This window comes from Panthera tigris, chromosome B2 (assembly GCF_018350195.1).
Source record: "Panthera tigris isolate Pti1 chromosome B2, P.tigris_Pti1_mat1.1, whole genome shotgun sequence".
In the NCBI taxonomy this organism is placed as follows: domain Eukaryota; kingdom Metazoa; phylum Chordata; class Mammalia; order Carnivora; family Felidae; genus Panthera; species Panthera tigris.
This window is the reverse complement of record NC_056664.1, coordinates 77863328-77880582: the sequence shown is the minus strand read 5'-3', so window position 1 is coordinate 77880582 and position 17255 is coordinate 77863328. Positions and strand designations below refer to the sequence as shown.

At 36.8% G+C, this 17255-nt stretch overlaps 1 protein-coding gene and 1 non-coding gene across 10 annotated transcripts in view; both read right to left on the bottom strand.

Annotated features, from left to right (window-relative positions):
* Positions 1-17255, bottom strand: part of CFAP206 (cilia and flagella associated protein 206) — a 47680-nt gene that overhangs the window by 2996 nt on the left and 27429 nt on the right. For 8 of the 9 annotated variants that reach the window (XM_042986778.1, XM_042986780.1, XM_042986777.1 and 5 more), the window contains 4 exons: positions 16918-17116; positions 14580-14720; positions 11326-11519; positions 7842-7985 (listed from right to left, as the gene is read on the bottom strand). In XM_042986778.1, coding sequence (XP_042842712.1) covers positions 7842-7985; positions 11326-11519; positions 14580-14720; positions 16918-17116 — 678 coding nt within the window. The remainder of the gene's footprint in view (positions 1-7841; positions 7986-11325; positions 11520-14579; positions 14721-16917; positions 17117-17255) is intronic. The other variant, XM_042986782.1, reaches the window with a different exon arrangement.
* LOC122238883 lies at positions 14233-14339 on the bottom strand. The gene has a single exon (XR_006218034.1). It is a non-coding gene; the product is annotated as a U6 spliceosomal RNA (small nuclear RNA).

Sequence of the window (17255 nt, the reverse complement as noted above, 5' to 3'; positions counted from 1 at the left end):
AAAGAATGGATCAAAACAGATAAAAGCAACATAACTGAACAAGAATTTAGAATAATAGTCATAAAATTAATCATTGGGCTTGGAAAAAGCATAGAAGACAGCAGAGAATCTATTGCTGCAGAGATCAAGGAACTAAAAATAGTCATGATGAGGGGCGCCTGGGTGGCGCAGTCGGTTAAGCGTCCGACTTCAGCCAGGTCACGATCTCGCGGTCCATGAGTTCGAGCCCCGCGTCAGGCTCTGGGCTGATGGCTCGGAGCCTGGAGCCTGTTTCCGATTCTGTGTCTCCCTCTCTCTCTGCCCCTCCCCCGTTCATGCTCTGTCTCTCTCTGTCCCAAAAATAAATAAAAAACATTGAAAAAAAATAAAAAATAAATAAAAATAAAAAAAAATAAAAATAGTCATGATGAGTAAAAAATGCTATAAATTAGGTGCAAAACATAATGGAGGCAGTCACAGCGAGAATTGAAGAGGCAGAGGAGAGAATAGGTGAATTAGAAGATATAATTATGGGAAAAGAAGAAGCTGAGAAAAAAGAGATAAAAAAAAATCCAGGATCACGTGGGGGAATTAGTGAACTACATGATTCAATCAAAGGGAACAATATCCGTATCATAGGAATCCAGAAGAAAGAGAGAGAGAGAAAGGGGCTGAAGGTGTACTTGAACAAATCATAGCTGAGAACTTCCCCAATCTGGGGAAGGAAACGGGCATTGAAATCCAAGAAGCACAGAGAACTCCTTTCAGACGTAACTTGAATCGATCTTCTGTACAGCATATCATAGTGAAACTGGCAAAATACAAGGATAAAGAGAATTCTGAAAGCAGCTAGGGATAAACAGGACTTAACATACAAAGGTAGGCACATAAGGGTAGTAGCAGACCTATCTACTGAAACTTGGCATGCCAGAAAGGAATGGCAGGAAATCTTCAACGTGATGAACAGGAAAAATATGCAGCCGAGAATCCTTTATCCAGCAAGCCTGTCACTGAGAATAGAAGGAGAGATAAAGATTTTCCAAAACGAACAAAACCTGAAGGAATTCATCACCACTAAACCAGCCCTACAAGAGATCCTAAGGGAGATTCTGTGAGTAAAATGTTGCAAGGACCACAAAGTACCAGGGACATCACTACAAGCATGAAATCTACAGATAACACAACGACTCTAAACCCGTATCTTTTAATAACAACACTGAATGTAAATGGACTAAGTGCTCCGATCAAAAGACATAGGGTATCAGAATGGATAAAAAAACCAAGACCCATCTATTTGCTGTCTAAAGAGACTCATTTTAGACCCGAGGACATCTTCAGATTGAAAGTGAGGGGATGGAGAACCACCTATCATGCAACTGGAAGTCAAAAGAAAGCTGGAGGAGCCATACTTACATCACACAAACTAGACTTTAAATTAAAGGCCATAACAAGAGATGAAGAAGGGCATTATATAATAATTACAGGGTCTATCCATCAGGAAGAGCTAACAATTATAAATGCCTATGCACCAAATTCAAGAGTACCCAACTGTATAAAACGATTAATCACAAACATAAGCAACCTTATTGATAAGAATGTGGTAATTGCAGGGGACTTTAATACTCCACTGACAACAATGGATAGATCATCTAGACAGAGAATCAGTAAAGAAACAATGGCCCTGAATGATCCACTGGACCAGATGGACTTGACAGATATATTTAGAACTCTGCATCCCAAAGCTATACTTTCTTCTCGAGTGCACATGGAACATCCTCCAAGATAGATCACATGCTGGGTCACAAAACAGCCCTCAATAGATATAAAAGAATTGAGATCATACCATGCACACTTTCAGATCTCAATGCTATGAAACTTGAAATTAACCACAGGAATAAGTCTAGAAAACCTCCAAAAGCATGGAGGTTAAAGAACACCCTACTAAAAAACGAATGGGTCAACCAGGCCATTACATAAGAAATTTAAAAATATATGGAAACAAATGAAAATGAAAATACAACAATCCAAACGCTTTGGGATGCAGCAAAGGCAGTCCTAAGAGGAAAATACATTGCAATCCAGGCCTATCTCAAGAAACAAGAAAAATCCCCAATACGAAATCTAATAGCACACCTAAAGGAACTCAAAGCAGAACAGGAAAGACACCCCAAACCCAGAAGAAGAAGAGAAATAATAAAGACCAGAGCAGAAAGAAACAATATAGACTCAAAAAAAAAAAAAAAAAAAAAACAAACAACAACAACAACAGTAGAACAGATCAATGAAACCAACAGTTAGTTTTTGAAAAAATAAACAAATCGATAAACCTCTAGCCAGGCTTCTCAGAAAGAAAAGAGAGAGGACCCAAATAGATAAAAGCACAAATGAAAATGGATTTATTACAACCAATCCTTCAGAAATACAAGCAATTAGCAGGGAATACTATGAAAAATTATTAACACCTACACACTACCAAAACTCAAAAGGGAAGAAACAAAAAATTTGAACAGACCCATAACTAACTAGTGAAGAAATTAAATCAGGTATCAAAAATCTCCCAGCAAATAAGAGTCTGGACCAGATGGCTTCCCTGAGGAATTCTAGCAGACATTTAAAGCAGAGTTAATACCTATCCTTCTCAAGCTACTCCAAAAAAACAGAACGGGAAGGAAAACTTCCGGACTCATCTATGAAGCCAGCATTACTTTGATTCCCAAACCAGACAGAGACTCAGCAAAAAAAGACAACTACAGGCCAATATCCCTGTTGAATATAGATGCAAAAATTCTCAACCAGATACTAGCAAATCTAATTCAACAGCATATAAAAAATAATTATTCACCATGATCAAGTGGGATTCATTCCTGAGCTGCAGGGCTGGTTCAATATTCGCAAATCAATCAGTGTGATTACATCACATTCATAAAAGAAAAAATAACAACCATATGATCCTGTCAATAGATGCAGAAAAAGCATTTGACAAAATATAGCATCCTTTCTTTAATAAAAACCCTCAAGAAAGTCGGGATAGAAGGAACATACTTAAACATCATAAAAGCCATTTATGAAAAGCCCACAGCTAATATCATCCTCAATGAGGAAAAACTGAGAGCTTTCCCCCTGAGATCAGGAACACGACAGGGATGTCCTCTCTCACCACTGTTGTTTACCATAGTGTTGGAAGTCCTAGCATCAGCAATCAGACAACAAAATGAAATAAAAGGCATCAAAATTGGCAAAGATGAAGTCAAACTTTCACTTTTCACAAACGACATGACACTCGACATGGAAAACCTCACAGACTCCACCAAACGTCTGCTAGAACTGATACATGAATTCAGCAAAGCCGCAGGATACGAAATTAATGTACAGAAATCGATTGCATTTTTATACACCAATAATGAAGCAACACAAATACAAATAAAGAAATTGATCCCATTCACATTTGCACCAAGAACCATAAAATACCTAGGAATAAACCTAACCAAAATATAAAAGATCTGTATGCTAAATACTCTAGAAAGCTTATAAAGGAAACTGAAGAAGACACAAAGAAATGGAAAAACATTCCAGGCTCATGGATTGGAAGAATAAATATTGTTAAAATGTCACTACTACCCAAAGCAATCTACACATTCAGTGCAATCCCAATCAAAATTGCACCAGCATTCTTCCCAAAGCTAGAACAAGCAATCCTAAAATTTGTATGGAACTACAAAAGATCCTGAATAGTCAAAGTAATACTGAAGAAGAAAACCAAAGCGGGAGGCATCACAATCCCACACTTCAGCCTGTACTACAAAGCTGTAGTCACCAAGACAGTATGGTATAGGCACAAAAACCGGCACATAGACCAATGGAATAGAACAGAGACCCCAGAATTGGACCCACAAATGTATGGCCAACTAATCTTTGGCAAAGCAGGAAAGAGTATCCAGTAGAAAAAAGACAGTCTCTTTAACAAATGGTGCTGGGAGAACTGGACAGCAACATCAGAAGAATGAAACTAGACCACTTTCTTACACCATTCACAAAAATAAACTCAAAATGGATGAAGGACCTGAATGTCAGACAGGAAACCATCAAAACCCTACAGGAGAAAGCAGGAAAAACCTCTTTGACCTCAGCCACAGCAATTTCTTACCTGACACATCTCCAAAGGCAAGGGAATTAAAAACTATTGGGACCTCATCAATATAAAAAGCTTCTGCACTGCAAAGGAAACAATCAACAAAACTGAAAGGCAACCGACAGAATGGGAAAAGAGACTTGCAAATGACATATCAGACAAAGGGCTAGTATCCAAAATCTATAAAGAACTCACCAAACTCCACACCTGAAAAACAAATAATCCAGTGAAGAAATGGGCAGAAGACATGAATAAACACTTCTCTAAAGAAGACATCCAGATGGCCAATAGGCACATGAAAAGATGCTCAACGTCACTCCTCGTCAGGGAAATACAAATCAAAACCACACTGAGATACCACCTTACACTGGTCAGAATGGCTACAATGAACAAATCAGTAGACTACAGATGCTGGAGAACATGTGGAGAAACGGGAACCCTCTTGCACTCTTGGTGGGAATGCAAACTGGTGCAGCTGCTCTGGAAAACAGTGTGGAGGTTCCTCAAAAAATTAAAAATAGATCTACCCTATGACCCAGCAATAGCACTGCTAGGAATTTACCCAAGGGATACAGGAGTGCTGATGCATAGGGGCACTTGTACCCCAATGTTCATAGCAGCACTTTCAACAGTAGCAAAATTATGGGAAGAACCTAAATGTCCATCAACTGACAAATGGATAAAGAAGATGTGGTTTATATATACAATGGAATACTACTTGGCAATGAGAAAGAATGAAATCTGGCCATTTGTAGCAACGTGGATGAAACTGGAGGGTATTATGCTAAGTGAAATAAGTCAGTCAAAGAAAGACAGATACCATATGTTTTCACTTCTGTGGATCTGGAGAAACTTAACAGAAGACCATGGGGGAGGGGAAGGGGAAGAAAAAGTTACAGAGAGGGAGGGAGGCAAACCATAAGAGACTCTTAAATAGGAGAACAAACTGAGGGTTGATGGGGGTGTGGGGGGAGAGGGGAAAGTGGGTGATGGGAATTGAGGAGGGCACCTGGGCACTGGGTGTTGTATGGAAACCAATTTGAGAATACATTATATTATAAATAAATAAATAAAAATAAAAATAAAATAAAATACAATACAATAAAAAAGTAGAGACCTGGAAGGAGAGGAAATATTCCAGATTTTGAGACACCATGGATGACTGAGAACCAAAACTACTTCCTCCACACTGAGTTTATTGTCTACATTAGTATGACTTTTCTATTTGGACATCTTCATTATAATTTGATCATTCCAAGAGACTCTTACCAAAGCAAATAACTTGATTGTTCACTACAGAACATCCCAAAAGACACACCTTCAGTAGTAAGTACCAACACACAGATTCTTCCCATCAGTGCTGGGCTGCTTTTTCATTGATCTTTACCTAATCTAATTCAAGCCCTCATCCCATCCCCTGACCTACTCTTGGCTTTGAAAGACCTACCTTCCCCCAAACTTCACATTCTCAATACATTCTGACCTTGCTCTTCCCCCTCAAGACACTGCCTAGGCTCTGCTGAGGTGCTGATTCCTCCTATAGCTTTAAGCAATACACTCAGTTTTGTCTTACCAGCACATTGTACTGGTCATATATAGGGAGCCAGCATTTGACGTGATGCGATTCCAGAGGAGAATTAGGTCTAAGGTGAGCCTCAGAATTAAGTGGAGGTTGAAGAATGAGAAGAAGAGTTCAGTCGGTATGCAGTGCAGCCCCACGAAATATGCCATTCTTTTAACATTTCCAGTCCAGACCTATGCTGGCACCTCTACCTCTCATATCCATCCAACCATCATTCCCCTCTTCTCCTTTGCCTATTTATACCTCAGACCAACTTAAAATGTCACCAGGGTTCATTTTTTATTTCACTTCTATTCTACCACTTACCAAGAGGTATTGAGATATTTTTAGTGTATCAGTGTCACTTGCTAGACAATTAGTTTCTGAAGAACAAGTGTGTAATATCTGTGTTACCCATAGGTATCTGATGGGCTCAAGTGATTTTAGTAGATAACACAAAAGAACATTGGGGATGGAGCTTCATGTACTACAGAAGAGTAACTGATAGGAATGCTAATGGAACGAGGATCTGGAAGACATACCAGGAAGCTGATCCTTCCTCATCCCAGGAAATTAAGGGACTGAAAAGCTGCCATCACGAAGGGTGGCAAGAGAAATGCCATGATTGGTGAAAAGCCTATGAGACACTGAATATACAAACTGCCAAAAGCTAGACCTTGTATGACAATAGAACTCAGTTCCACAACCTCTATAGCTGTAGCTATAAGCCTGGAACAGACAGGACTTGGCCAGCTTCCCTATTTTTTTGCTACCCACCCCCCCCCCCAACTTCCAACTGAGGACCAACCAGAGAAAGCCAACTATGCCCACCAAACCATTCACATAAGAGCCTCAACTTTGAGTTAGCCTGCTTCCATTTTCCCCATGTCAACAATCTCCAGTCAGAGCATGCTTGAAGCCTTCCCCTTTTTTTCACTCTAAGGCTTTCCCACTTTCCCTGCCTGCTTTGGAGTTCCTGCCAACGGCCAGTGATGATGGTTGACTCCCTTGCTATAGAAAACTTTGAATAAATAGCCTCTGTTCTGATTTGGGTAGTCTTCATTTACTCCCATACCTGATTTCAGTTAAAGAGATGGATAAAATATACTAAGAAAAGGCTATAGATATAAAAGTTTATTTCCTTCGTACTCTAAATACTTATTGTCTAAAATGACAAGGTACTGTAAAAAGGGTGAGAGGGAAGAATTCCACTGAGTCACACAGGGATGAGATTTTCAAAGCCACGCTTTGAAGGCAGGCACCTCTTATGATTAAGGTGACTGAGAATTAGAAGGACAAGAGAGCTCAGTGCCTATAGAGAACATGCTGACGTAAGAGGGGACACAAGAGAGGTTAACATTCTGCTCCTCAAAAAAAAAAAAAAAAAAAAAAGACTACAAAAGACAAAGATATACTTTAAATGATTAGAGGAAGCTGAAAGTGCTCTAAATCTCATAGATTACAACAATAGATGGATATAGAAAGAAACAGAGAGCAACTACCATTGTTCTAGTCACTGGATGGTATAATTTGAGAATAGTTTCATGCTTCCGTATGTGCTTAAAATTAGAAGACAATCTTACAATGTAAAGCTGGCAAATTATATGCAAAGAACTCTGTATACATCCCACTAGTTTATACAAGTAATTTAAATTACCCACTCTATGACTAACAACACATTAAAGTTCCCTAACCTATAGCTCTCAGCTTTAGCACCATCTTCCTGGAAACTCCCACACCATGAGGGCCAAGTTGAGGGAGAAGCAAATACACAGGCTGAAGCGAGAAAGAAGAAAGATGAGGCAGAGTTCCAAGTAAATGGCCAGTGTGTACACCCATGGAAGCCACAGGAGCAGAAACAAGGAAAGCTAGAGGCCAGGGACGCTGGTAGAAATTGTTGGACAGCATGCCTATTTTCTAGAAATTGATTCAATGAATCTAGAACATCTATTGCCATCTTATCACAACAACTACCCTTGAGAGACCCACCCTGCTCGTACCAAAACAATCCCTTTTGGTCCTGTGCCCTGGACCTGTAACTTTTGGGACTAATTCTACTTTAATTTGTGGCTGAATGTAACACATGTACAAAATATCATCTCTTCTGCTGTCTTAGCTGAAGAAAACAAATTCCCCAACCTATAAATAATTTTAGAAAATATTGTTACAAACCAATTTTATAGCTTTTCTTCTCAATTCCCATTCATTCCACTCATATGATCTCACAATCGTTGGTGGCAATATGTGCGTATCTGTTTGTGTGCTACTTTCACACTTTGTAATTGGTTTTATATGATGTTTGTCAACATCTTTCATCTAAAGAAATGAAGTTCTGTAATCAGTATTTATTAAAAAGCAGCATTATTTAGAGATAACTAAAAATAAACTGACAAAAAGATTAGAAAAATAAGAATTTTTCAACATGGAATATACTCATAAAGACAGCAGAGAAAATAAGCTAATAGCAGTGAACTAAATGTGATAATTTTACTGGGCACTATGGCTTTCTTTGTACCTGACTTTGTGAACTTAATATGGGAGGTATATTTTGGGAGGGGAAAACCTAACATCACTCATTCAAGTCAAATGCCCCTCTCCAATTTTCACAATCGGTAGCATACATGAATACTTTGTTGAAAACTGACTGAAGTTTAAAATAGCCATTAAATGTTAAATATGAATCACATTTGTTTAAAGTATCAAAACATCTTTAGGATATATCTAAACCCCAAACTATGCATACACTTGGTTTTGTTTTAGTTGGATATTTTGATTTTCTGCTGGGATACCCACAAGCTCACTATTAAAATATTAAATATTAATTCCAGGCTAAATAAGATATGATTGTGCTATATATGAAGTTGCTGGAGAGAGTGGTAGAGGTTTAAGGAACTCAGATCATAGTGCACAGGAGGGACAGATTAACTTTTTTTTTAATTCCAGTGTAACTAACCCAGTGTTATATTAGTTTCAGGTGTATAATATAGTGATTCAACAATTCTATACATTACTCTGTACTCATCACGGTAAGTGGACTCTTAATTCCCTTCACCTATTTCACCCATCTCCTCACCTACCTCTCCTCTAACAACCACAAGTTTGTTCTCTGTATTTAACAGTCTGTTTTTTTTATATCTTTATCTCTTTGCCCATTTGCTTTTGTTTCTTAAACTCCACATATGAATGAAATCATATGGTATTTGTCTTTCTCTGACTGCCTTATTTCACTTGGCATTACATCCTCTTGATCCATCCATGTTGTTACAAATGGCAAGGTTTCATTCTTTGTTATGCCTGAGTAATATTCCATTGTATGTATGTGTATATATATGTATATGTGTATATATATACACATATATGTGTATATGTGTGTGTATATATATGTATATACATATACATACACACATATATATGCCATGTAAGATTACATATACATATGTACATATGTACATATACATACACACACACACACACACACACACATATATATATATATATATATGCCATGTAAGATTAACTTCTTACTCAAATCAAACAGCAGATAATTACTGATTGCCTACCACCTAACATAAGATGTAATTTTTTTTTGCCTTCAGAACGATGTTGTGATATAGTTGGGTAGATAAAAACATGTTGCAAGATGATTAGCAATATTACACAGTACAAGTAAATGGCAAGTAAATAATTATAAGAACTACAGCTTTGAAATATGAAGGGAGAAAACTCACTTCCATAGGTACTTAAGGTCACTGAAGAAGAGCTGGGAATTAAATACACAGAAAGAAAGGAAAAAAACAAGACCCAAAACATAGGGGAAAATTGTTTAATGGAAAACTATGCATTATCTACATATAGCATACATTTCTGATGATCTGATTCTAACCTTTCACTGCCTTTGAAGTATCTTACAACTCTGTAAGTTATAAATAAGTGGTGGCATGGTCAAATAATTCTTGTCTATAGACATGCAAATTCATAATTCCTTCAAAGTTTTTTACGGAACCTGACAATATAAATTCTCAAATTTATATGGAAAGTAAAGACTCAAGTATAGCCAAGATCCTTTAGAGAGGAAAGGGTGGGAGAACTCACTCTACTAGGTATCAAAACTTACTATAAAGCTATAGTAAGATATAGATACAGGAATTTTTTAAAAATTGAACTGAACAGAATAGAGAGATTAAAAATTAAACCTGTGCATATAAGACACTATAGATATGGAGAAAGGAAAGAGTACTGAACAAATGGTCTGGGAAAATTCATTACTCAAATAGAAAAAAAATTAAAATTGGATCTTCACCTCCCAATAGACACAAAAATCAAATCCAAGTCAATTAAAGAGTCAGGTGTGAAAGGCAAATCCAAAATCCATATTTTTTTACAAAACAATATAGGAGAATATTTTTATGATCTAAGATACATGAAGATTTCTTAAACAAGACAAAATTTGAGACGTGAAGAAAAGATTAATAAATGACATATTAAAATGAAAAACTTTCATTCATGAGAAGACATCACAAAAAGAATGAAAAACAGAGGGGTGCCTGGGTGGCTCAGTCGGTTGAGCATCTAACTCCTGGTTTCGGCTCAGGTCAAAGTATTCACATAGGCTACCAATTGTGAAAATTGAAGAGGGCCATTTGACTTAGGAATGAGTGATGTTAGGTTTTCCCCTCCCAAAATACACCTCCCATATTAAGTTCATGGGTTCAAACCCCATATACGGGGTTCTGCGCTAGCAGTGTGGAGCCTGCTTGGGATTCTTTCTCCCTCTCCCTCTTTCTCTGCCCCTTCCCTGCCTGTACTCGCTCTCTCTCTTTCTCAAAATAAATAAATAAGCTTTAAAAAAACAGAATGAAATACAAAACTGGGAGAGCACAAGCCAGTGGAACACAATTAAAAGCCTAGAAACAAACCCATTCCATATGAGAATTGTTAATTCAATGGAGGGGTCATCATACTGAGTGGGAAAACCATGTATTAATATTAGCATCACCAGCCACTGCTGGGATCACATACAGTTTTAGAAGTGGGCACAGTAGAAAATAGAACTAAAACCATTAAGCTTTATTAGGATATAATTAATGAAACTAGTAATTATTAAAAAAAACTAAATGGTACTATGAATGGGACAACTTAATATAATAAACATAAAAATTCTTTTATTATTTTAATTCATTTCCAGTTAAAATCTCAGTAAGATTTTGGGGGAAACTTAGCAAATTTATTAAGAAAACTACCATGCATGACTAAGACAATTTTGAAAAAATACAAGGCAAAGGAAAGAGCTTACCCTATCAGGTAATAAAATATATCAGAAAGTATTATCTTACAACTCTAAGTTATCACCTGTGTTATCTGTGTTAAGTTCTTTAATTTTAGATAAGGAAATCCTACAGACTCAGTTATTTATCTAAACGTAGTCTTTCTCTTCCAGATTTTTCCAGTCTAATTTATCAATTTGACTCCTTATCTTGTTTTCATTATTCTTTGTGGATTTCATTAGTTTCCTTCTTTGGGGTGAATCTCTTTCCAATAGCATTAAAGGCCCTCTTCTGATCCAGTCTCTGTTTGGACTTTGGAACAACAATGTATAACTTTCTAATTAATTATACTTTTAAATGTCATAAATTCTTAAAATACTGACTCTGCTTACCTGAGAATATGGAATGAGGGTTTCGAACTGTTGATGAAGTTCCAGTAGCTGAATTAATTCTGCATTTTTTTTTGCTTTTTCCTTAATTAAATCAATATAATTTTCAGGACTTTCTGCAAATAAATATGCAGCATCTCTGGTATTAAAAGTGTAATACTTTTCTTTATATTTCAAAATTCCAATTGCTGGATTTCCTGAAAATTAAGAAAAGGAAATGAATGAGATATAAAATAGCAAGTGATTCTATGTTTATAATACATCCATAGAATCATCCCCTACATACTGCATATTTAACATATGACTTATGCATATTTAACATGTTTTCATTTTGTTAAAATGCTAAAATTAGCAATTTTAAATTATACATTTTGTTAAATTCTATTTTATGTGAAATTCATATTAAATTAATTTTAACGAATGGTTTTATGTAAAAATTATTTTACTATACAGATCTAAAATGTTTGAAAATCTTTTATGAGAAGGCACGTAGTCATCTCGTGGTTTCAAATCTCCTTTAACTAAACTAACTACTATAAGCATTGTTTTAAAAATAATTCTATAAAAACTACAAAAATGGGACAACTTACCCAAAATACGTTTCCTTTTTTTTTTAAGATTTTTACTTTTAAGTAATCTCTACACCCAACATGGGGCTCAAACTCATGACCCCAAGATCAAGAGCTGCATGCTCCATCGACCAAGCCAACCAGGCATCCCCAAAATACAAGTCTCTATGTTAGAAAGTATTTCCCACTGTGAACAGATACTACAAAAATAAGGGTTATTAAATATCCACATAGTTGGTGGGAATTATATATGAAACAATAGTACTGCCTTATTTATTTTTTCATTTGTTCAACAAAATTTATTGGCCCTATTCCTGGCACTAAGGAAATAAAAACAAAATTGCTGCTCTCAACAAATCAACAAATATACCATAGGCCAGAGAGTACTGCAAAAAAAGGTTAAAAATAAAGCCAAGGGGCACCTGGCCAGTTAAGTGTCCGATTCTTGATTTCAGCTCAAGTCACGATCTCAGTTCATGAGATTGAGTCCCACATTGGGTTCCGTGCTGGGTGTGGAGCCTGCTTAAGATTCATTCCCCCCCCACCCTCAAAAAAAATAAATAAGCTTGTTAAACACATAATAAAAGGAAGAAGGGTGTGGTTGATATTTTAAATTGGGTGATCTAGGAATGCTAAATAAAATGAAGGAGCAAGGTATGTAGCTATCTGGGGGATAGACAGAGTTTTCCAAGTAGAGGGAATAAATAGCAAGCATAAAGGCTCTGAGGTGAAAATGGGCTTGAGATGTTCAAGAATAACAAGAAAGCCAGTGAGGCTTGAGTAGGCAAGGGAAAGTGATTGGCAATAAAACCGGTGTAGTCATTGAAAAGGATCCTAACTAGTTAGTAAGCCTTGGAATTTAAGTCATGTGGTCTGGAGTCCTGAATGGAAGGGGAAAAGTCCTACAGAATTCCTCTGAGTTAGTGCAGTTTGCTGCTGCCCAGAAAATAATGTAGCAAACAGAAATAATGTAGTGAACAAAGTAGTCAGGGCTAGCTTATTGAGAGAGGATTCTGAAACCCATAGCCCCACAACCTCTTCTACTTTCCTATTTCTATTAGAATCCCAGATAGTGGAAGCTTGAAGGGGCCAAACAGACCTCCTGGACTAGAAGCCAGGCTCTCCTGAACCTTAGCCCATAGCTTTTTCAATTATATCATGCTACCTCTGTCATCACCCTACAGCTATGGTTCTTTGCGTTTGTGTCTCTTGTGACTCCCTTCCTTTCTTATTTGTGATGGATGGATGGATGGATGATGCATGGATGGATGCATGGATGGATGGAAGGAAGGAAGGAAGGGAAGAAGGAAGGAAGAAGGAAAGAAGGAAGGAAGGGGAAAGAAAAGGAAAAGAGAAAAGAAGAGAAGGAAAGAAAGAAACCATCTATATTCCATCACTTCTTATTTCTTCACGGCTTTTGATTGTTACCCCCCCACCCCCACCAGTATCACTGACCTTCATGGGGCCTCAGAATACTATTCTCTCAGCTCCCTATGGTAAACCTCTTACTTCCATTATGAAAAATCTAATACCATAAAAAATGAGTCAGGGGCATCTTGGTGGCTCAGTCAGTTGAAGAGTCCAATTCTTGGTTTTGGCTCAGGTCATGATCTCACAGCTCGTGAGTTCGAGCCCTGCATTGGGCTCTGTGCTGACAATACAAGAGCCTGTTTAGAATTCTCTCTCTCACCTTCTCTCCCTGCCCCTCCCCTCACACGCACTCTCTTTCTCTCTCTCAAAAATAAACTTAAAAAAAAGTCAGTATGCATGTTCTCTAGCCTGTATGTAGTTCCTATAATTCTTTCTAATAAAAAAAGTAATATCCAACTACGAAATATAACAAAAGAAATGACAAAGAAAGAAGAAAAGGAAAAAAGAGGTTAATGGTGTAAGGTAAATCAGAAATAATTTTGTCCAACCGTTTTCATTCTAGCCCTAGCTGACTTTTTATTTCCAATTCACACAGCACTTTTTGGATAATAATTTATTTCACCTCAATTTCTGACTTACTCTTTCTTAGGGGAGAAGCTCTAGTAATATATACAGAGAGATTTTACTTGATAAAATATTGGCCATTTCCTTAGGTGGATCTGACTTATACAGAAATCCTGATCTATGTTAATAGAACACAACCATAAAGCAACAGAGTATTTTTTTAATAAACATAATCAGCCAAATTAGTGTTGCTCTTTCAACTAATTACTTTGGAAGATGATCTATTTTAGTAACGCCATGTGAATTTCTGGAGTCCCTCATTGGCCATATGAGTCATCCCTCTTTTATGATAATGTAGCATCCAGATTTCATTATATACACATTCTATCACTTATTTGTTTTCGTTTCTAAATGTGGAAGCTTCATGAATTTGCATGTCATCCTTGCGCAGGGGCCATGCTGATCTTCTCTGTATTGCTCTGATTTTAGTATATGTGCTGCCAAAGCGAGCACCTCACTTATCATTCGTGTGTAATTCTTGTTTATGTCAGTCCACCGGATTATTCTGTGAGCACTTCAAAAATGAAGATTTTGGTCTGGATCATCTTTGTGGCTCCTTTCCTAGTTCACCGTCAGATCCCATAAAGTTTTAAAAAATGATAAGTGAAAAAAAAATGAATAAGTAAGTGACAAGGACGGCTTTATTTAAAGAAAAAATGGGAAGTCAAAGCAATATCATTTCCCACAATATACCTGGAAGAAGAAGACCATCTGTTGTAGCAAATGTATAAGCACAAAATCCTCGATACTGAATTAACAATTTATCAAAATTGGCCGTTGTTTCTGGGAAAAGCCATTCTTGTTTTCTGAAATCCACCGGACGTACTCTATCTTCTAAAATAAAAGAGGAGGACAAGAAAAACTTCAGTCAAGGAGAAGAGTAAACAACCCAAGAAAATATGCAGAAAAGACTGGCTGTTGTGTGACTAAAATAGAGAGAAATCAACTTCATTCAAGACTGTATGGCTCTTCATAATACACTAGGTGGGCAAATTCTTTAAATGTGATGCTCCTATACTAGGACTATTGTTTCCTGAAACAGCTGAGAATGTTCTGAGCAGAAAGCTTCAAGGAAATCTCTCTTAGTAATTTAATTTTGATAACAAGGTGCACAATCTTTGTTCTTTACACTTTTAAAAATCCTTCCTAATGGTGGCTGGCTTACTTATTTACATGTGATAAACAAATAGTCCACATTTTTTACACAAACAAAAACACATATTTGTAAAACACTGATCCCAAAGGTACTTAGCTTTGGCAATCCTACTATACTTCTGGGTCTGGCTCTACATCAAAACAGCAATACCACAAATGCCCTTGTGACTACAACTAGAAGTAAATGCATACTTTGGGGAAAATAAACCTTCCTTCTTTTTTCCTGATATGCCTGAAAGCCTCAAAACAGAGAGGAGATGTGGCAAGTGTTAATTAAATTCTTTTAGAAGAACATTCGGTCTCCCAATTCACTGGAGCAGTAACATGATAAATAGTGTTCTGGTGAATAAAAAGTTGTGACATATAGTGGAAAGTGACATGTTTAACTCCAAGAAGTAAACTGTCTTGCCAATAATGGTGAGTTTAAAATCTACTGTTGAAGTAGTTTAATATTTACTGCTGAAGTGACTTTAACCTTTTTTTTAATTTTTTTTTAACATTTATTTATTTTTGAGAGATGAGAGCATGAGCCGGGAAGGGGCAGAGGGAGAGGGAGTTACAGAATTCGAAACAGGCTCCAAGCTCTGAGTTGTCAGCACAGAGCCAGATGCGGGGCCCAAACCCACGAACTGTGAGACCATTACCTGAGCCGAAGTCAGACACTTAAACAACTGAGCCACCCAAGCGCCCCTAAGTGACTTTAACTTTTTAATTTCACTTGGTATTTGTGTAGATATGTTGTTTTAATACAATAAAATAAGTAGGAAAAACTTTACCTGGAAGGATGCTTTTCAGTCTTTCTAATTTAGTTTTCAAGTTTATTTTTTAAGTCCGGTAGTTGAAGAATGGAAATTACAACTTCATTTTTATTTTCCACTTATACAAAATTTGAATTTGTAAAAGAAATTTAGAGAGTAAATTATCAAATCTCATTTTCTGGAAAAAACTTTCTTTTTAGGCAACAATGCCCAGACTCTATTTTGGCATTTCTCAAGAACTTCCCATTGTCTTTAAGACAAAAGATACCAAAAAAGTAAAAAGTAGTTTGTTGATAAAGACAGCCTTCTTATAAGAATCAGTGCATCTCTTAAAGGGTCTAAAACAAGCTCAATTTTACAGGGATAAATTTCATTGATTTATAAATTTCAGCCTGAATCTGAGGTAGATATATGGCAAATACATGCTAAAGAAATAGAGGTCTAAATATGGCAAACATTAATATCTTCTCCTACTATAAATCAATAATAAGATCACTAAGACTACAACAGAAACACATAAGCAAGGAAAATCATTGCTAACCAAAACCCTGACAATAACATTAAGAATGCTTATTATTGGGGGCACCTGGGTGGCTCAGTAGGTTAAGCAGCCGACTCTTGATTTCGGCTCAGATCATGACCTTGGCTCAGATCACGATCTCATGGTCTGTGAGATCGAGTCCTGCATTGGGCTCTGCACTTATAGTGTGGAACCTGCTTGGGATTCTCTCTCTTCCCCTCCCCACTTGCTCTCTGTCTCAAAATAAATAAATAAACATTAATTTTTTTTTTTACAAAAGAATGCTTATTACTGGATAGTAAGGTACTTAGCTTACATATTTTCTGTTTCCTGCACTTTTCATAATGAACATTAGTACTCTTTTAATCAACAAAGATGTTTAATACCTTATCAAAAGGATAGAGCATGAAAATTTTACTTTTTTTAAAAACAAACTTTATGCTCAACATGGGGCTCTAACTCATGACCCCAAGATCAAGCGTTGGATGCTCCACTGACTGACCCAGCCAGGTGCCCCAAGCGTGAAAATTTTAAAAGAGTGCCTTTATTCTAGAGGCACTTTTAAGAGGAAGAGGAAGTCAAGGATGGTTTCTATTACCCATGTGTTCCTTCATCCTACACACATCAGTCTTCACAGTCAGCCCATCAAGAAGATTCTGCATTACTTTCTCAGGAAAGAGGAGTTCATGAGCACCCAAGAATGGCTCAAGGTGAGTTGTCAAATTACTGAGGACACTAATCAAAACAGTTTCATCCTGGAAGCTAGTCCACAGATTGGAAAGTGCAATGAAGATGGGCTGAAGAAGAGAAAAGAATGTTTAAAATGTAACTGTTTAATAGAATTACAAATCACTGTGCTCTTAAAAACAAAAACAAATTTGTGTTAGTAAAGAAATTCTTCTGAAGACAAGTCAAAGTCTTGTGAAGTTAAACAAT